This window comes from Scyliorhinus torazame, chromosome 7 (assembly GCF_047496885.1).
Source record: "Scyliorhinus torazame isolate Kashiwa2021f chromosome 7, sScyTor2.1, whole genome shotgun sequence".
Taxonomy (NCBI): Eukaryota; Metazoa; Chordata; class Chondrichthyes; order Carcharhiniformes; family Scyliorhinidae; genus Scyliorhinus; species Scyliorhinus torazame.
Genome location: NC_092713.1, coordinates 51098175 through 51120021, shown reverse-complemented (window position 1 = coordinate 51120021; position 21847 = coordinate 51098175). Strand labels below are relative to the sequence as shown.

The window sequence follows — 21847 nt, the reverse complement described above, 5'->3', positions numbered from 1 at the left end:
TGGGACTTCGGCCCATCCGGGCCGGAGAATCGCGGGGGGGGGCCCGCCAACCGGCGCGGCGCGATTCCCACCCCCGCCGAATATCCGGTGCCAGAGAATTCAGCAACCGGTGGGGGCGGGATTCACGCCAGCACCCGGCGATTCTCCGACCCGGCGGGGTGATCGGAGAATCTCGCCCTATATTTGTTTTGTTGGCAATATTTTCTACAATCTCCAAGTCTACAATGTTTTGAGTCTGATCTTCAAGTCCTCCACAACTGTTGGTGCACACAAACTTGACTATTCCCTTAGCTTTAGCCTATAAGCAAGACCTTACAGGGTACATTTTAGGGGAATCAAACTTTTATGTGCAAGGAAATTGCAGTTAAGAGATCTACAAAGTTCTCTACCTCACAAGATTAACGCTATCATGAATTGGGTTTGTTGAAATGGACTGTGAAATCTGAAGGCGGATAAAATACATTGACACCAAAGATCTTGGATTCTGCAGTCCACGCTGTGGCCAAAGCCTTCCTTCCATTATATCATTCTGTAAATTTCACAATTGCGCAGGTAAAAAGGTAGCTTGTGTGTCAAATGCATGGTTAACAACTTCTAATGTCAGTAAAGGGGAATTAAATTGCATTACTAAGATGCACATTCAAAGCCCCAAACCGGAAATGAGAGGGTTTGTTGTTCTTGACTTTTTAAAATATATATTTTGTGTATTTAGAAAATTATTTTATGTAAACTTATTAAGAATCCATATAATTTAAAGTTACAAGGCTGTTATTTTAAAAGGAATTTTTTCCAATTCTCTTTCAGTATTTTTCCCAACTATGTTCCTGGTTCACCTGGTATTGCAGTACCCGGACAATTACGAATAGTATGGAAGCTGTTCTAACCAGCTTTACACTTTATTACTACCCTTTTCAGGGTACAAAGACTGGGAGTAGGTCAGGAAAATGTTACATATTTTCAACTTTTAAAAATGCTATTGCATAATTTAGAACAGTATGTTAATGTGACAAGATGCAAGCTTTGTGCTAACGTCCCAAACAGAGTAGTCTGATCTTGACTTTACTCTGAAGCAAACTATTCAACAGTGTTTGTTACGATTTCAGCTGATACTACTGGACAGTCATGTCCAAGAGCGGAGCCTTGGCTCAGTAGATCGTTGCTTTTATTTTTTGTTCAGAGACGTGAATGAACAGAGTTGAAGGACTGTCGATTAACTTCTAACAAAAGAATAAAACATTTATTAAACATGAAAAGATTGACTAAAATACACCTTCACCCCACCTATATTGTTACTGGTATGCACAGATATATTAGGATAACACAAGTTACAATTATCTTGTACTCTGATGTTCTCAGTAAGTACACATTCCATGTAAATTGATGGGCAAAATATGGTCCGACACATCATGCTCTGAAACCAAATGACAGATGCCCCCCAATACAGTTGACTGGTCTCACTGGAATTTTGACTTCCACACAATTGTTTCCAAACACCACTCTACAAAAACAAGCTTGGAATTTTCTCCCAAATAACGCTTTCTCTCTGATGTCTTCACCAAGGATCCACTTCCAGGATTTCTATCTCTCCTTTCAGTATTCCTCTGCCTTGGATTTACATATGCATTCAAGTTTACGCACACTCTTTCAGGGACCCAGCCATTCCAGCAGCCTATTGCTTGCAGGCGGTATTAAGATGCCGCCACACATTTGAATTGCATCTGGTTCTTGCAGATGCCTCTTGAACTCTGAGCATTTTCTCTGCATTTTACTTTAACTCGCCCTTTAACTCACCCAACAGGATCTTGTTCAACTTCTTGTTCTTTGTACCTTTAACATAAATGTCTTCCTTTTTAATTTTATTTTTTTTGTTTCAGGGGCAATTTAGCGTGGTCTTCCCACCTACCCTGCACATCTTTGGGTTTTGGGGGGTGAGACCCATGCAGACATGGAGCGAATGTGCAAACTCCACACAGATAGAGACACGGGCTGGGATCGAACCTGGGTCCTTGGCGCAGTGAGGCAGCAGTGCTAACCACTATGTCACCGTGCTGCCCTATAAATGTCTTCCTGAGATATACTTTTTGTCCCAACTCCCTGGTTTCTGGACGTTTGTTCTTTTGGGAAGTCTGCTTTTTTCGGCTGCCTGATCCTGTCCAGCTTAAAGCTAAACTCAAAATGTTCTTTCTAACCTAGGGTGGCCCTAGTTTTCCAAGCAATAACCTAGTTTTTGTTTAAGCCCTGTTTGCTTTCAAGTTATAAACTTTCATTACCATTCAGGCACCTGAACAAAACTGAGGTCATTTACCCTCTCAAATACAGAACACAATATTGAACTAACTTAAAGCTATGCTTTATTTCTACACATACAAATATGGATTATTTAAAACTACTGGTTTACTTACATTGTCCATGGAGAAAATAGGCAGTATATTCACTTCTTAAGTTTTTTTAAATAGAATGCCATTGTCCACTGCTATTAAATGTCATCAGCATGCTCTTTTCTGAAAGGCATGTCTTGTGGACCGGATCGAATGACAAAATGATAAAAGATGTGAAAGAAAACTTCAATTTACAAGAAAAGCACAATCATTTGGAATTAGGCTGATGTAATCGTTACTATTAATCAAATATTCTTGTAATCAGTTTCTTCACTGGAGATTTCTGTTTTTGAAACTGGCCAGTAGGGATGACCAGACTCCTATTTGGGGTGAGAATGTGATTGTGAAAAGGTATAATCGTTGGTATCATATGGGTGGGTCTATATAGCCTTGCATAATTCAAATTCAGTGGTTGTGTAGATTATTTCCTATGTGAGAGAACCCTTAATTGACAAGCATACTATGTGCGATTGAAAGAACAATTTAAATACTTCATCACATGATCTGATGTGTCTTAGGCTTATTTGGAGTACAGAGAACAGTACAGCACAGGAACAGGCCCTTCTGCCCTCCAAGTCTGTGCCAATCATGATGACTTTCTAAACTAAAATCTTCTGCACTACTGGGGTCCATATCCCTCTACTCCCATCCTATTCATGTATTCGCCAAGATGCCTCTTAAATGCCGCTATATCTTCCACCACCTCCATTGGCAGCACGTTCCAGGTACTCATCACCCTCTGTAAAAAAAATTTTTTTTAAACTTGCCTCGCACATCTCTAAACCTTCCCCCTCGCACCTTAAACTTATGTCCCCTCGTAATTGACTTTTCCACCCTGGGAAAAAGTGTCTGATGATCCATGCTGTGTCATAATTTTGTAAACCTCTATCAGGTCACCCCTCAACCTCTTTCGTTCCAGTGAAAACAATCCGAGTTTATCCAACCTCTCCTCATAGCTAATACGCTCAAGACCAGGCAACATCCTGGTAAACCTCTCTAAAGCATCCACATCCTTCTGGTAGTGTGGCAACCAGAATTGTATGCAATATTCCATAGAAAATTTACAAAACCCTTGAAATGATCTAAATGCTAAAAGTGGCTGTGGCATACTTTCTGACAACCTTCTCCCTGAGTTACAGCTAAGAGATCAAAACAGCTTTTTAGAATTCAGAACCATTGTATTTGGTGAGTACTTATAGAGTTTAAAATCATTACAAAGTTCATGTCGGCAGTGGTTATTTCACTCCCACGAATAATTTGGTTTTCCTCCCCTACTTGCTCTAATTCCTTACATAGAATATGCAAGAGCACATGTGACAAAGATAAACTATCCTACTTCATCCTTCAGGACTTGTCTGTAGCCTTTTATGTGTTGACCACACCATCCTCCTCCAGTGCTTCTCCACTGTTGACCAACTGGGGTAGGACGTTCTTGTCTGGTTCCATTCAAGCCTATGTAACCATATTGAGTATCATCTTCAAAGGTTTCTCGTTGTGCACTGTTATCTCTGGTGCCCCCTAAAATCTATTCCTGGGCATCCTCCTATTCCTGATCTACATGCTGCCTTTTGGTGACATCATCTGAAAGCACAGCATTAGTTGTGATATGTACACTGATGACACCCAATTCTACCTTGCCACCAACATTCTGAATCCTCCACTGTTGCTATATTGTCTGCCTGCTTATTCGATATCCAGTATTGAAAGTGCAAAAAACTCCTCCAGTTAAATACCGAGAAGATGAAGCCTTATTTTCAATCCCAGCTCCAAACTCTGTTTCCAAGCTACCAACTCCATCCTCCTCCCTGGCAGCTGTCTGATGCTAAACCAAATTGTTGGAACTTTGGTGTCATGTCTGATTTGAACATGAACTTTTACCATATTTTTGCAGCATTGGGAAGGCCACCTATTTCAACTTCTGTAATATCATCTCTCTTTGCCCTGCTTCTGCTCATTTGCTGCTGAAATATTCATGCCTTTATTATTCCTAAACTTGACTATTTCATTGCGTTACTGGCTGGTTCTCCCATATTCTACCCTCCATACACCGGAGGCCTTCAAAAACTCTGATGTCCTAATTTGCATCTGCAGACAACAGCAGAAAGTTACACCGTGGGCTAAATAAAAGTGAACTGGTCAATCAAAATTAGTTTATGATGTGGAGATGCCGGCGTTGGACTGGGGTGAGCACAGTAAGAAGTCTTACAACACCAGGTTAAAGTCCAACAAGTTTGTTTCGAATCACTAGCTTTTGAATCCTGTTGGACTTTAACTTGGGTATTGTAAGACTTCTTACAAATTAATTTAAATTCCACTTCCTCGTGTAGATCCCCGCTCACTGGCGTTGAAGTTTCTATTATCAAGAGGTTTTTTTTTTTTGCTTTATCAGGGTTGGAAGCCATAGAGTTCATTTTTGTCCTCCCAGTAATGTTTTCAAGTGAATTTTCCCCCTGACAAAATTGGTCTATTTGTTCCTTTTTCTTTTGAATCACTGTAGTATGATAGATGTCAGAATTGTAAGTAGTTGTCCGTAAATAAAATGTTCAGCTCTTGGGGTGAGGGATAATTGATGTCCTTTGTAGTTCCTTAAATGTTTTAGTTTTAACTTGCACACTACTAAAAGATTGTGGCACAGTACTTGCAATTTCAGTAGATTGCAGACTTCTCTGTGCTCAAAACGTTTCTTTGTGGGCTGATGGGAAAATAGAGAAGAAGAAGAGAGAGAGAGCGAGAAAGATACTTTAATATTGTCTGTTATTTATGCCAGCCTGCTGGCTCTAAAATAGAAGGGAAAGCTGTGGGAAATTGTTAAAGACGGGATGATAATGTAAAATTGGAAATGTCACTGAAGGGTAGAAACTGACACGTATTATCACTTTAATAGGGAAGATCGCAAAAATGGGTTAGGTTTGTAGCAGTGGTGTTTATTTTTATGATGACATTTCAAGGGCAGCTGTTATCATATCTGATTGTGTCTTTTTATATTTTTTTCTATTTGCAGTTTGAAATATCTGGCCCTGACTGCTTTTGCAGTTGTTGTGCGCCCCACCGCTGTCATCCTTTGGCTGCCGCTGCTATTTTATCATTTCTGGCAAGAGCTGAAGAAACTGGATCTACTTTTGTACAAATGTCTACCAGTTGGGTATGTTCAAGGGGGGGAAGAGTTTCCCCCCATATTACTCCAGAGACATACTACTTAGAAAAAACAAATTAATAGCCAATTTTATTTTATTTGCATTTTTTTCTGTTGAATGCTATTCAAAATCATCAACTAAATTCACTGTAGGTGCTTCGTATTTGCATTTCAGGTCAGGGTCCGAGTTTATACTGGCATAGAAAGGGGCAAAATTCAAATCAAAATTATTTGTTGTAAAACTTTAAATGTGGGAGCAGTGTGGCTCTGACCTTGATAAAGATCAATAATAAAGCAGTACAGTACCTCCTAAAATTGCGGGACCAACTCTCAAAACATTATTGTTGGCATAGGTATTATCCACATCATCCAATGCTGGTGGTTCAATACGACTGACCACCAGCCTGAAGTTAATGAGGTATAACCCAGAAATGCAAGATTACTATTCTGTCTGCTCTTGGAAAGGAGGTGAATTGGAGGGGGATGAGGTAGGGATATGACATTAATAACAACAGCAAGCAATTCCTCAACCATATTTCAAATCTTGTTCACCTTGAGAGCTGTAACTCTTGCCTGAACATCTTGAGACTTGACTTCCAGATAACCCTGACATGGGCAAGAATTTCATTTTGGACTTAAGTGAAAATTATTGACGACACAAATATGATTAGGATTACTGCTCCCACCATCTACGCCGATTGGCTCAAGTCCATTTTGAAATTATCTAGGCCACTTATTCATTTGACTCATCCTAAGAAGCTTTCTTGATTCCTGAAGGATTAATTTTTACAGAGCTTCTTGGTATTATTTGAACTTAAATTCTAATTGTGTTCAGTTGAGACTTTAACCATTTAGGCAATAAGAGACGATTTGAAGTAACTGAGGAAATCTTAAGTTGTATATATCTATTAAAGAAGGGCCGGGATTTGACTCACTTACTAGGGTTCTTGCTTTCCAGTTCAGCCTTGGGTCCAGGTTGACGCGCGATCTCTGTTCTCTCTCTGTAACTTCAGCTTCCCTCTGGACAGCAATCACTTGCTGCGCAAGTTGCTCAGTGAAAGCTTCTATTTATTAACTTATTCCAAGTCACAACCCACAGTGTGATCAATGATATTGCATTCTAATTGGCCTAAATGAGACGGGGCTAATTCTCAATTAGCTTACGGGGTGCATGATCAACTACGTAGGCATGAGAAGTTTTTAATTGGTTCCTTGGGTGTGATGGTCATCTATTGATGTCATTTCCCATAGTCCCCTCATTGGCCCTCTAAGATGAAGATGGCACAAAGGAACTGGCTGAAGTCTACACCTGATAAGTGCATTGACCTCTCCTCCTTTTGAACTTGATTCAAGTGAGATCGTGAGGACAAAGCGGGCTCCCCTTTCATGGGCCTTGAAGGTTAGCTGGTTGGCAAAATTGGATCCTGGGGCAAGCAGTTTGAAAAACACTGCTATAAGGTTTCAATTACTTGAGGGACCATCTCTAAAAGAATATTTTGATATCTTGCCCATTAGTTTTGGATGGTGAAAATATGCTGTCATGCCCCCATGATTGATATCTTGAGCTCATGGTCTGAAAACCTCATTTAATTGGTATTAAATCCAACCCATACCAGTGACTGTGTTTTGCTGTTGCTTCTCTCCAGTTACTTGGGAAGAGTTACTTTATTTTTAAAACAAAGGATAAAGTGGTAAAGTTTCTTATAATCTTAAAACTAATGAAGAAATTTACAAAACAAAAATCTGAAATGTATAGTGTTATGTATACAATATAAGTGAGAGTAGCTTTCATGCCAGCTTTTACTTGAGTTAAGACAGCATGCAATGTCTTGGCACATGGATTCATTGGATGGCTAATTGATCTAAAGGACTTCATTAAAACAGGGGCTTATCAATGTGTTTTTGCGGAGACAACTGCTTTGTATGCGTTCTTGTTGTATTAGTCAATTAAACTTACGGAATAGTTTTTCAAACGTGCAAATTACACAAAGTCTATATGAAATACATATCAATGCTTGAAAGTGATTGGTGTGGTAAAGAAACATTCAATTAACAGATATTCAAATTTCAAAGAACTGCAGACTTACAAGAGTTAATTACAGAACTTAATTCTAAACTTACAAAATCAAAGATGGTTACATAGTGTGAAATAAAGTGACTTCCCTTGAACATCGCAAGTTAAACTGCACTAATTTAATGCACAAGGCTGAATGTTTTAATAGTTGTTTTTCTTTGCATAATAGGACTTTGAATTTAGAGATCAACGTTTATAATTTTAATTGCTAGGGAGGTGGATAGTTCCATACCAGTAATCGTTCAACCTCCACATCTTGCACTCACTGCCGTAAGGCCATATGTGGAGATGCCGGCGTTGAACTGGGGTGGGCACAGTAAGAAGTCTTACAACACCAGGTTAAAGTCAAACAGGTTTGTTGCGAATCACTAACTTTTGGAGCGCAGCTCCTTCAGGTGAATCTGATGAAGGAGCTGTGCTCCGAAAGCTAGTGATTCGAAACAAACCTGTTGGACTTTAACCTGGTGTTGTAAGACTTCTTATTAAGACCGTATGTTTCTTGTCCCTTGTCAGGTTTGAGTGTGATGCTAAGACTAAGTCATGTGGTGAGCTTGTTGACATACTTCAATTGTGTAAACTAAACTGAAACTAATCATTAAACATCAATTTCCCTACATTGTGATAAACTTCTCTGTAATTTCCATTGACAAAACAGAGAATCTTTAGTGCAGGTTTAGTCTACGCTCCTATAAAGGTGGCTTAGCTGGGACAGAAAATTGTGTCCAACATGTGGTGGCAGAAATGCTAGAATATGAAATCTTTTTCTACTTTCTGATGTTGAGGTGGAGACAGGTGCAGAAGAAAGACTATTTCCATTGCATGCTGTATGCCATTCTTGGTGAGCAGCTGCCATCAGTCTTCCAGCATTATTCTTTTGCACAGTTCTCAGGCGTAGATTACGGTAGTTCTAGTTCTTGTGACTCGTTCCTTCCTGGCTGCACAGCAGAGATCATGAACAAGTTGAGTGGAGGAAATTGGGTGTATCCTACTCTGGATGCTGCGTTGGTGTGCTAGGTATTTTTAGTTGAAGATTACATTTATTTTACAGATGCTTAACACTTGGGATTTCTCTAACGATTGACCGAATATTTTACGGTGAGGTAGGATGCTTTTTCATATTTTTGAAACTGCTGTTGAGCTGTGCAATAGAACTACTAAAGCGTGGCCATCATGCGATTAAAGCCACTGGCCTAGCCTACTTTGGAGCAAATTGTAATGCACTGAGGCACTTTACGTTTTAAATATTTAAAAACATTTTTTCTTTAACCAGTTCATTTTTTCCAATTAAGGGGCAATTTAGCGTGGCCAATCCACCTAGCCTGTACATCTTTGGGTTGTGGGGGTGAAACCCAAGCAAACATGGGGAGAATGTGCAAACTCCACACCTACAGTGACCCAGAGCCGGGATCGAACCTGGGACCTCAGCGCCGTGAGGCAGCAGGGCTAACCCACTGCGCCACCATGCTGCCCGAGGCACTTTACTTTTAGCAGATCTTGGTGCCTGTTATTTTCAGCATCATAGATTTAATTATTTTTGCTTAATTTAAAAAAAAATTCTTAGGCCTTGTGCTTCAGCAAAGCAAAGAGTGCCTGCTTCTGTACCTCCACCAATAGTGCTATTGATTAGGCCGCTGATGCATAGGATGGTTAGGGAAGGATTTACTGTCCATTAGTTTCATTCATTTATTTAGCAATGCTAACTGCTATCTGTGTAATATGATGATTCTGTAGTACTTATTTCTGTTTCTAGAGCCTATACATCTTAAAATAATCAGTTTGGATTCAGAAGCTTACATCATATAGTACCTCAGTTTAAGAAAAACAAGCCAGGGCAAGGCTATCAAGATATTTGTCTTTTCTTTTACTTGTTGGTAATATTCATTCTGTTATCATGTTCCATTTACAACCCCATAACAATTTGCAAATGTACATTTTGTTCCTGCCTATCTTTTGTTTTTTATCACCCTTACAGTGGGTTATGGTTCAATGGAATTTCCTCAGATTTAACGTGATTCAGAACATGGGATCATTCTATGGCTCACACTCGTGGCACTGGTACTTCACTCAGGGATTTCCTGTTATCATGGGAACTCATTTTCCCTTCTTCATTCATGGATGCTTGTTGGTGCCTAAGAAGTACAGAGTTTTGCTAATAGCGGTCATATGGACCCTCGTGGTGTATAGGTGTGTACCACTCAGTTTGGGGTTTTCTGTGTAGAAGATAATGGCCATCTTGGACCAACAGGACAGGAATCCTAATCATTGATTCAAAACGATTTCAACTCTGAAATTTACAGATATTGAGGTTTCGAGTCAAGATGCAACCAGTAGGGCAGCACGGTGGTGCAATGGTTAGCACTGCTTCCTCACGGTGCTGAGGATCCAGGTTCGGTCCCGGCACCATGTCATTGTCTGTGTGGCGTTTGCACATTCTCCCCGTGTCTGCGAGAGACTCACCCCCACAGCCCAAAGATGTGCAGCGTAGGTGGATTGGCCAAGCTAAATTGCCCTTTAATTAAAAAAAAAATTGAACCTTGTAATTCACTCTCTGCTCTCTGATTTGTTTCTGCAATGTCCTTCAATGACGTTGCTTCTCTTATACAATATAAAAATGTGAAAATAGCAGCACCATCTCTTATCCAGAAGAAGATATTAAAGGGGTGTGTACTTAATGCATTTTAATCACATTTAATTATTCGATAAATTCTTTGTCCAGTTTAATAATTTGTTTCTGTACAGCTGCAAAATCTCACAAATAGGCACTCGCAAGTTATACAAAAGATGTACTATTATCCTGTTAATTAAAGATGTACCATTTAATGTAGTGCTGCAAATGAACAAAATGTAAGTCTCTTCTCACCAATTTAAAGTTTTCCCTTTTCCCCTTCCTCCATCCTAATTTAAATGGTGTTTCCTGATCTGAGAATATTATAAGTGGAAGCAAGGTATGGCTGCACAGAACCATAGGTGCTTACAGCACTGAAGGACTGAAGACAGGATTACTAGTCTAATGGATTTCCAAACTATTTGATCCAATGCGTCTGTTCCAGGTTTTTGCCGGAGCAATCCATGATCCCCTTTCTCTCCTTGCTGTCTTCCCATAACCTTTGTTTCCTCCTCTCTTTCAGATACTTATAAGAACATAAGAACTAGGAGCAGGAGTAGGCCATTGTGCCCCTCGAGCCTGCTCCACCATTCAATGAGATCATGGCTGATCTTTTGTGGACTCAGCTCCACTTTCCGGCCCGAACACCATAACCCTTATCTGCAGTTCTCTTAAAACTTGCTCTGTTTACAATGTAGAATAATTTGTTGTTTTGGGACTAATGCAGAAATTTAGAATGAGGAGAAATGTTGGTACAAGTTGAGGAATTACAGTAAATACTTAGTACAGTTACTTTCTTCATCACTACCACCCCATGACCTCTCGTACAGTCAGAAATTGAGAGTAGAAAAAGATTAAATATTTGATGATTTGGATAATGCGTATAGTGCGTGTACTCTGATTTAGCAAAAGCCCAACTGGACATCATGACTCAGGTTGTGCTGGAGCCATATTTTGGGCACTGTGTGACTGAATTGACATGTTCAGACATAGTTATAATGGGTAACCTATTGTAGTGAATAATCATTTCACAATAGTAGGCACTCAAGTTATTTTCTGCTTTTGAAACAGACACCGGGTGGTGCATGAATATTTGAATTGATTATCTTTCCCTTTGCTCACTGCCTGACTAAATCTGGATATTGTAGAGATATTGACAGTTTTGGATGGGACAGCATCCTGATGCACTGACATGCCGCATTATCAGATTTGTGCACACACATTCTGTTCTGAATGTAAGAAATGTTTATATTTGTTGCAGTAATGTTATTAAAAACCTGTGTAAGATACATACAGGCAGTATGTCTGTGAAAGCTGTAGTTAAGGTGTCGTCAAAGGAAGACAATCCTTGATTTTGGAGAGGGTTTTGTTCTCCTGATAGATTTGAGAAGCATTTACTTGCTCACAAATGGATGGCTGATGGAATATTGTTTTGGTTTGGAGGTCCCTGGGGTACAGATATTGCATTTGGTCCTGGTTAAACCGGGCATGGGACACCTTGTGGGAGGAGACAGAAGAATGCTTTATGCATAGGGTACAGATAATGTAATTAAGGGGAGGAGCCAAGTCTGTCTATAATTGCAGTTTGCCGTAGGATTTTAGTCTCAAAAGAAGTGCCTTTCAGTTTGCTCCTGAAAGATGTTCTCCAAGGTCTCTGCACAGAGAAAAGCAAGTAAAACCTGATTGGTTGTTAACTTCATTTGTAAGTGGTATTTGAACTATATTGGTTTGCGTAATTGGAATATTTAGTGGCAAATTTAGGAAGTAAGTTAGAGATCTTTCTTTGATTTAAGAATTGGACCTGTATATCTATTTTTTGGTTGTTAATGTGTTTAATTTTGTGTTAAAGTTTGTTTTAACATAACACTGACCAAAAGGTGTATTTATAACTCCTGTTGTGCAGTCACCTTTCCTCACAGTTTTACAAGTAGTTGGGTTCTAATTGGGATCCTAACAATACTTTAGAATATCACCTCTAGAATACTTGTGTTTTAAATATATGTACATATATTCTTTATTACAGTTTCTTGAGCCACAAGGAATTCAGATTTATTTATCCATTAATGCCTCTTTGCATGGTGTTTTGTGGTAAGTATCTGCTCCATAATTCTACCTCAAAACCCGTGTAACTGATGTTGTTTAGGATTTAAAAGAAAATATCTTAAATTAAGAAGTTTTCCATATAATATTTGACTTGGAAAATATAGAATGGATGAGCATTTTAAATCCATGCTTAGACTAGTGATCTTGTCTTCAGTCCTTCGGTGCACTTTTAAGGTTCTTAAAAGAAGAAATTATGTTCCTTGTATAATGTTTCAAAAGATATAATATCTCTTTGATTTCAACCTGTTTATTTCCAGAGGCAGTTTGATTTGAGGTATTTTCCTCTGTTGTAACTTTATGACTGCAATAGTGTTTTGTATTATAACTTTAACCAGTGATTGTTGAAATACTTTTAAATTTAATTGTGATTAAGTTCAAGTGTAAACCTTTTAAAATGCATACTCTATATAAAAGTATGGAATAAATAGTTGAAATTATTTACTCCTGGTTGTACACAAAATGTTACAGGTTTTAGATTTCTTTACACATTTGTATTCACTTAAGTAAAATTACATATTAAAATCCTGATTTGATTCTCCCTTCTGAATAGGCTACTCATTGGCTAATTTGAAAGCATGGAAGAAGCCAGCAATCTGTTTTCTGTTGTTTTCTAACGTGTGTCTAGTGCTATATACTGGATTAATTCACCAACGTGGAACATTGGATGTAATGCAGCACATTCAACTGCTCTGCAAGGACACACTCCCAGAGAAAGACAAACCCTCTTTGCTCTTCCTGATGCCTTGTCATTCAACACCATTTTACAGGTATGTTATGCATTTTGCAAAAACAGCTAATGTAGGAAGTGAGGGAGTGTAAGCTTATGAGTTTTTAAAACCGTTAACATTTGTTTTAAAAAAAACATTGCAATATTGGGTGCTTGTACAAGTAAGTTCAGAGTTTGAGGGCCTGACTCACTTTCCAGCAAGGTCTCTGACAACTAGACATAACATAAATACCAAGATAACCTGGGAGTAAATGTTTTGATTTGTGATGAAGGCACTATGTATGTTCTTTCTGGATGGATGAACTGAGATGAGAGAATGGTGTTTCTCATTGCTCTGCTGTCACAAACAAAAGATAAATGCAAGAAGCTGTGCAAAACAATACAGCTTCAAATAGTTACCATGTTGCTGTAGCCCTTGTAAAAATACAAAGTCACTATTTATTTGGTAGAGACTGGTTGTAGAATGGGTCATAAGTTTGATATTCTTCCTTTCTTTCTGAAAAAGAGGCAGGAACCCTCAACATTTAAGAAACATTTGAAATGCCATAGCGTACAAGTCTATGGACGAAGAGCTGGAAATTGGGATTAGAATTGGGTGCTTGATGGCCAGTGCATGCACGATGGGCTGAAGAACCTCTTTCTACGCTGTAAAGCTCTGACTATTAATATAGTGCATACAATCCAGTTCCCATTCTAATTTTAGAATAATTGTAAAGTAGGCAAGAAAGTCATTTTGTAATTACAAAAATCATATTCCAGCCATGTTGGCGACTGACCATCTTACCTGTGGAATCGGTGAGATAGACATATTTATTCTCTTCTCTCCCTACCTCTGATCAGGTGAACTGCTGATTCTGTTACGGGAAGATGGGGATCAGAGGATGGGAAGATCTTCAAGGTCTGGGGAGGTGGAGGTCAGGGACGGGGTGTGGTGTCAGCTCATGAGCGTTCTGCAGGCAGGTATTCTGGATCCGGGAGGAAAACGTAAAAAGGTACTCACTCCTGGATCCTCTGTCCTTACCTGGATGTAGCTGCCAGGTTCCTGAATTTCCTTGCAATGTAACAGCATCCACCCAAAATAACATTATCAAAGAAAGACCATCACATTTCAAAGAAAAAATGCAAACCTCTCATAAATATCTGTATTTGCTTGACTCTTTGTAATCTGGATAAACAAAACCCGGATGAGAACTATTTTATTATCTTCTTGTTCTTGGGTACAGAGAGAAAATAAATGTTAAGCTGCTTATCAGGGTATCAGCAGAGACATGTGAGTCTCCACCTATTCTTATAGTTGGAAAAGTCACTTGATTTCAGGAGACAAATCAAAGGCAGACGAGGAGAAAATAATTAATAAAAATACTTATTCTTAGAAATTGTGTTGCATGAAGATTGCCTGTATCACTTAATTATTTCTCATTTCTCCACAGCCATGTTCATTGCCCAATAAAAATGCACTTCCTGGAATGTCCTCCAGATCTGACTGGAAATAATAGCTATGTTGATGAAGCTGACATGTTTTTCGAGGAGCCACTTAAGTGGTTGAACATAAGATTTTCTGGTCAAGCCTCCCTTCCTACTCACCTAGTATTTTATAATGTAATGGAACAGGTATGTTTGTTTGAATATATTTAATTATTGGTTCAATATATCATGTTGGTTGTAATACTGTGCTAGTAATCTGAGGGCTGGACTAATGATCCAGAAACATAAGTTCAAATCCCACCAGGGCAGCTGGCGAATTTAAATTCAAATTAATTAAATAAATCTAGGATTAAAAGCTAATACCAGTAATGGTAACTGAAACTGGTGAATTGTTGAAAAAAAAATCTGGTTTCACTGCTGTCCTTCAGAAGGAAATCAACTGTACTTGCCCAGTCTGGCCAACATGTGATTCTGGACCCATAGCAATGTGGTTGACTTTTAATCGCCCTCTGAAATGGTCTAGCAAGACACTTCGTTTTATCATGCTGGAAGAATAAAACCGACTAGACCATCTGACAACAACCTTCGCACCAAACATGACAAAGGCATACCCTGCCCAGTAAAGACTGCAAAGCGCTCCTCACTTAAATCTGGGAACTATTTCCAAAATTGGGTGTTGTCCCAAAGACAGATGTGGCAGAGAGACTCTTGAGCCACACCAGGCACAGTTCATCATCTTTATGGAAGGCTGCCACAGATTAGTCAAGCAACATAGTCACAAAATCATGCTGTGGTAACTTGACCACAAAAAGGTAGTTGAAACGCGTTGTTAATAAGTTTATCTTTAGTATATAAAAATAACAAAGTTTAAAATACAGTATGGGGTCAAAAACGGGAGCAGCTAGCTAAACATTGAAATAACAGTAACAGAATAGAATTAGAACTAACGACAGTTATATACGAATAGACATGGGTAACAACAACAAGTAATGACATCACAGCACTTAATTAATGACATCAGCAATGGCTTGAAATAAGAAGATGCATATTAGCACTCCTTACCCCATAAATTTGAATCCCCCTTAAAGATAGAAATACAATAAAGCTAATGCCTTTATTATACATCAGCTTTTCAGGCACTTTGTGACTATGCTGTGATCTTCACAGTACCACTTGTAACTCCGTCAACTCTGGTGATGCTTGAACTTAGTTCAACTGAACTTGTGGGTGCAAGAGTAGGTTGAATATCTGTGCTCGAGTGTCCCGCTCCAGAAGTAGAGTCCACTCCAGTCCTGATACAACCGGAACCACTTGATGAATTTTCACAGCAGCATTTCCTTCTGTTATCTTGAACTTTTGCTGTCTCGGAGTCATGCGTAGATGAAATCTGATCTTGGTGCCTGCGAATAACTCTTGCATTGTTCAATTTCACTACCAAACATACTGGACCACTTTGGGTAAGAATAACTCCAGGTACTCAACACTGGTGACTGCCAAAATTCCTGTTATAAACACAATCATTTGGGTTAAAACGTCTCTCCTTGGTAAAATAATCATGTCTCTCCTTTGCTTTTCTTGTCTTCTTTCCACTTTTGCTTTGACAGTCCAAAGATTTGCAGTTTAGGTGGATTGGCCATGCTAACTTGCCCTGCTCATAATGTATATTTGTAATCACATAGAATGTGCATCCACAATGACTTAAAAACATGTGACCCATGAAATTACCTGCAAAATCCACATGAACTCTCGAGCAAGGATGATCAGGACACCCGCAAGAATGTCATCATAGAATTTTACAGTGCAGAAGGAGGCCATTCGGCCCATCGAGTCTGCACCGGCTCTTGGAAAGAGCACCCTACCCAAGGTCAACACCTCCACCCTATCCCCATAACCCAGTAACCCCACCCAACATTCAGGGCAATTTTGGACACTAAGGGCAATTATTACGGCCAATCCACCTAACCTGCACATCTTTGGACTGTGGGAGGAAACCGGAGCACCCGGACGAAACCCACGCACACGGGGAGGATGTGCAGACTCCGCACAGACAGTGACCCAAGCCGGAATCGAACCTGGGACCCTGGAGCTGTGAAGCAATTGTGCTATCCACAATGCTACCATGCAGCCCATGTAATAGTGTTGGTGGTGCATCTTCTAAGATTGACATGCAGACCAGGATTTCTTTGTTCTCCAAACCCTGGTCCATATTAGGCCACTGAACAAAACGACCAGGCTGACCTTTCATTCGAGAGGCATCTGAATGAACCTCATGAATATCATTCATGACTTGCGAAAGACCAGGGGGTGGAACGACCACTCAAACCTCACAGTATGCAATCATCCTGCACACTTAACTCATCTTTGTGCCTCACATAAGGCTTCAACTCACCAACTTCTCTGATAGATGCACAGACATTCAATCATCCTTGTATCAGAAATCTTTTAACTTGTGACAGAGTAGGATCTCTGTGTGTCCACTGCTTAATTTGTTTAGCACTCTCTGGAGATTGGACAAGTCTCTCTCGTAAAACAATTGTCTCGGGAGGACACAATACCTGAGTGGCAAAATCCGGTAAAGAGAGATGACTTAACGCATCCGTGTTTGCGTTGTCCTTCCCTGCCCTGCACATAATGCTGTACTGATACGCTGACAATGTAAGCATTCGGCGCTGTATTCTTGCTGAGGCTGTGGGAGGAATATATTTTGACTCACTGAAAAGGTTCGTCAATGGCTTTTGGTTGGTGCATATGGTGAACGAACAACCATTGAGATACTGCTGGAATGTTTGTATTACAAAAACGATAGCTAGGCCTTGTCTAACTGTGAATTCCTCTTTTCTGCCTTTGGCAGCATTGTAGATGCAAAACAAATGGTTTTTTTTTTAACCTGTCCTCCATTACATGAGAGAGTACCACCTCTACACAGTAGGGTGAGGCATTGCATGATAGAATAAGTTCCATGTCTGGATCAAAATGGACGAGCAAACGTTCAATTGCAGAGCATTTTCACACCTTTTAAGAGCCTTCTTCTTGTAGACTCCCACTTCCATTTTGTTTTTGTGCAGAAGTAGATACAGTGGAGCCAACACTATAAACAGGCCTGGCAAAAACTTTCCATAGTAGTTTATCAAACCTACAAATGACCTGAGTTTGGCCACATTCCTGGGCTCCAGAGCTTCCTTAATTGCTCAAACTTTCCCTTCCACAGGAGATCAGCCTTGTGCAATGATTGTAGCCTAGATACTCCAAGCTCGGTGCCTGAAAAATGCACTTGCTCACTTCAGATGCAGTCCAGTCTCTGACATGCTTTTTAAGACTCAATCCAGGTTGTTGGGGTACTCCTCATCTGTCTTACCGTAATTAAAATGTCATCTAACTAGACTTCAACATGAGGAATGCCTTGTAGCAGGTTGGCCATCGTCCTTTGGAAGATTGCCAGACTGGAGGATATGCTAAAAACTTAACAATTATGCTTGGGGAGGTGGTGGCGTCATGATATTGTCACCAGACTCGTGAACCAGAGACCCAGAGTAATGCTCTGGGGACCCAGATTCAAATCCCACCACTGCAAATGGTGACATTTGAATTCACTAAAAATCTGTAATAAAACGTCTAATGCTGACCATGAGGACACTTCCATTATATTATGTGGCACTATCACTGTGCAAAATGGATTATGTTCAGAATTGATCCACCAGCTGAAAACCATGCATTCATGAGGCCCTGTGACCAATCAACAACAGCAAAATTATGTTCCACCACAATTTGTTATCTCATGCCCCAGCATACATACCTCAGTCTAATGTTACCATCAAGCTAGGGATCAAGCCGAGTTCAATTATGATTGTAAAATAGGGTGCAAGGAACGTTACCAAGTATACTTAAAAATGAAATGTAACCTGGTGAAGCCACAACATGGGTCTATATACATGCTGAACAGTGGAAGCAGCATGCTATAGACAGAACTAATCAGTCCCACAACCAACTAATCAAAGCCATGGAGTTCTGATTGTAAATGGTGTATAATTAAATCCTCATCCTTAATGGTGGAGCCCGGCACACTAGTACACAAGTCGAGACTGAAGCATTTGTGCAGAATTCTTTGGCCAGAAGTGCTCATTGGGTGATGCATCCCTGCTTCCTCCTGAGGTCCCCAGAATCATAAAAGCCAGTCTTCAACCCATTCTATTCACTCTGCCTACTATCAAAAAACTGCCAAGCACAATAATACAGGAAAGTTTCTGAACCCTTCAGCTCCAGAACTCGTTGCCTCTCTAGTAAAGTTGTTCCTGTACTGCTACAACAGTGGCATCGACCCAACAAAGTGGGAAATTGCCTAGGTGTGGCGGGTCCACAAAAAACCAGACAAATCTAGCCTGGTCAATTATTGCCCCATTTATCTACTCTCAATTAACAAACGAGTTGTCAACAATGCTATGAAATCATACTTACTAATAACCTGCTCTCCGATTCTCAGATTGGGTTCAGATTGGAGCCAAGACCAATGGGTTCCAGACCTCGTTACAACATGGTCCAAAATAGACAAAAGAGCTGAATTCCAGTCACGAAGTGATTATGGCTGCCTTTGACATCAAGGCAGTTTATAACTAAGTGTGGCATCAAGGTGTCCTAGTAAAATTGAAATCATTGTGAGTTGCCTGGAGTAATATCTAGAAAGAAGGGAGATGATTGTGGTTGTTGGAGGCCAATTAACCAGCCACAGGACATGCTTATAGGAGTTCCTCAGGGCACTTGAGCATCTTCAGCTGCTACATCAATTGCATTCCCTCAGTCATAATGCCAAAAGTGATAAATTTGCTGACAATTGCTATATTTAGTTCCATTCACAACTCTTCGACTAAGCAATGTGTACCTATATGCAGCAAGACCTAGGCAACAATTCAAGCTTGGGCTGATGGGCCACACAGGTGCCAGGCAATGACCACCTATCCTTTCAACAACATTATCATTGCTGAACCCCCATTGGCAAGATCCTGGGAGGTCACCATTAATCAGTGGTTCCAAGAGCAGGTTAGAGGCTGAGTATTCTTTGGTGAGTGACTCATCTCCTGACCTGCCAAAGCCTTTCCCCCATCAGCAAGTGTATGGATTGAGTGCTACCCCAACAACACTAAGGAAGCTCAACACTATTCAGATCAAACAACCCACTTGATTGTACTGTATCTGCCACCTTAAACATTCATTGTCTTGAACAATCACAGAATTGTTACAGTGCAAAAAGAGGCCATTTGGCCCATTTTGTCTGCAACAGCTGTTTGAATGAGCAACTGTTCTTGTACCAATACCCTGCCTCCCCATAACCCTTTCTTTTCATTTAAATATAATTCCCGAGAATGCTTTGAATGAACCTACCTTCAATACGCTATCAGGGAGTGCATTTCAAGTCCTAACCATTTGCTACGTGATAAGTTTCTCCTTGCATCACTGTTTTGCTTCTTTTACTAATTACCTTAAATCTGTGCCCTCTCATTCTCGATCCTTTCACACCACCTCCCTTTCTCACACACCTCCCTATCTACTGTCTAGACCTCTCAAAATCTCCGCTGTCTTCTATTCTATAGGAAAAGAGTCCTAACTTCTCCAATCTGTCTTCATAAGTTCTTCATCATTGGAACCATTCTTTTGAATCTTTTCTGTACCCTCTCTAATGCCTTCACATCCTTCCTAAGTGCGGCGCCCAGAACTGGATGTAAATATTCTAGCTGAGGCCGAATCAGTGATTTACACAAATTCAACATAACCTCCTTGGCCTTAGTAAAGGCTCGGATACTGTATACTTTATTAACTGCTCTCTCAACCTGCTCTGCCACCTTCAATTAATTTTGTACATATACACCCAGATCCCTCTGCTCCTGCACCCCTTTTAGAGTTGTACCCTTTATTTTGTGTGTCCATTTTCTTCTTACCAAAATGAATCACCTTCCATTTCTCTGCATTAAACTTCATCTGCCACCTGTCCACCTATTCCATCAATCTGGATCCATTTGAAGTTCTACACTATCCTCCTCACAGTTCATAATGCTTCCAAGTTTGTATCATTCATAAACTCTGAAATTGTGCTGTGTACACCAAGATCCAGTAGGTTATTAATATATATCAGTAACATCAAGGTCCCAATATTGATGGACAACTTTGAACAAGGAACAGATGGTCTTAGTGTGGTGGATTGTCCTTTGACACACTGCTTACCTCTTCTGCCATTAACATATTCTGGTCTCTTAATGTGCCACTAATAATACCCTTCTTAAGTCATTATCACCACCATTTAAATTCCCTTTGTCTTTTTGTCCACAATACCTTAGAATTATATAATCATAGAATCCCTATAGTGCAGGGAGAGGTCATTCGGTCCCACTGGAAGAGCACCCTACCTAGCCCTCTCCCCCACTCTATCCTTGTAATCCCATCTAATCTTTTGGACGCAAAGGGGTAATTTATCATGGCCAATTCACCTAACTTGCACATCTTTAACTGTGGGAGGAAACCGGAGCACCCGGAAGAAACCAACGCAGACACGGACAAAGTGCAGACTCCACACTGTCACTGAAGGCCAGAATTGAACCCGGGTCCCTGGCACTGTAAGGCAGTCGTGCTAACCACTGTGCCATCATGCTGCAATCTCCACCTATCGCTGGCTCTCTATCCAGCCCACTGTTCCACACATTGCCCCCCACCTCCCCAACAGTAATGTATTATAACGTTAACCTTTTATAGATTTTTGTTAGTCACTCTTCTCAGATTAAGTTAACCAACATGTTTGTTTACTGTAAATTTAATTAGAGATTCAAATCTGTTGTTGTTTATGCATCTTCTAAACTGGAAATTTTTTCTCTTTCTCAAAGAAAATAGAGCCATTTCTGAAGACCAGGAACTATGTTAAAACTGCAATATTTTTTCATACTCATGTGTCAGACGGTCGGATTGGAAGCCACATTCATCTATATAAAAGAAAGATGATGGATGATAGCTGACTTTTTTTACATTTTAAACTTGCATATAAATTTTCCTACAATCTCATCTGTTTTTATAAATGTGTTTGTTCCTTCCCTTTAAAACCCATGTCTTGTGTATTTCTGGACAATAGAGTTGATGAGCATGGTATCTGCTTAACTGTTCATTGAGAGGTATTGCAGCGAAATGCCCTATAAACTGCTGAAAATGTGTTCCTGAAATGGAGTTTCAGCTGAAGCATAGCCACACACCACGGAGCTAGTTTAAAGTGAATACTGGAAAATGTAATTGATTAAACCCATGAGGATGTTTATTTAACAGGACATTCCTGACCTGCGCCAATAAGGTCAGGAATAGCTTGTTGATACCAATTGTGCTCCTGTGATTGTTAAAGAAATTATTGAAAAGGTGGAGGGGTGAAAATAGGATT

At 39.9% G+C, this 21847-nt stretch overlaps 1 protein-coding gene across 1 annotated transcript in view; it reads left to right on the top strand.

Moving 5' to 3' along the window:
- pigb (phosphatidylinositol glycan anchor biosynthesis, class B) overlaps positions 1–21521 on the top strand; it is a 43168-nt gene extending 21647 nt beyond the window's left edge. The window contains exons 5-12 of the mRNA XM_072510686.1: positions 805–935; positions 5380–5520; positions 8634–8685; positions 9558–9769; positions 12214–12278; positions 12844–13060; positions 14451–14631; positions 21309–21521. Of these exons, the coding sequence (XP_072366787.1) occupies positions 805–935; positions 5380–5520; positions 8634–8685; positions 9558–9769; positions 12214–12278; positions 12844–13060; positions 14451–14631; positions 21309–21437 (1128 nt within the window). The 3' untranslated portion in view covers positions 21438–21521. The remainder of the gene's footprint in view (positions 1–804; positions 936–5379; positions 5521–8633; positions 8686–9557; positions 9770–12213; positions 12279–12843; positions 13061–14450; positions 14632–21308) is intronic.
- The last annotated feature ends 326 nt before the right edge of the window (positions 21522–21847 follow it).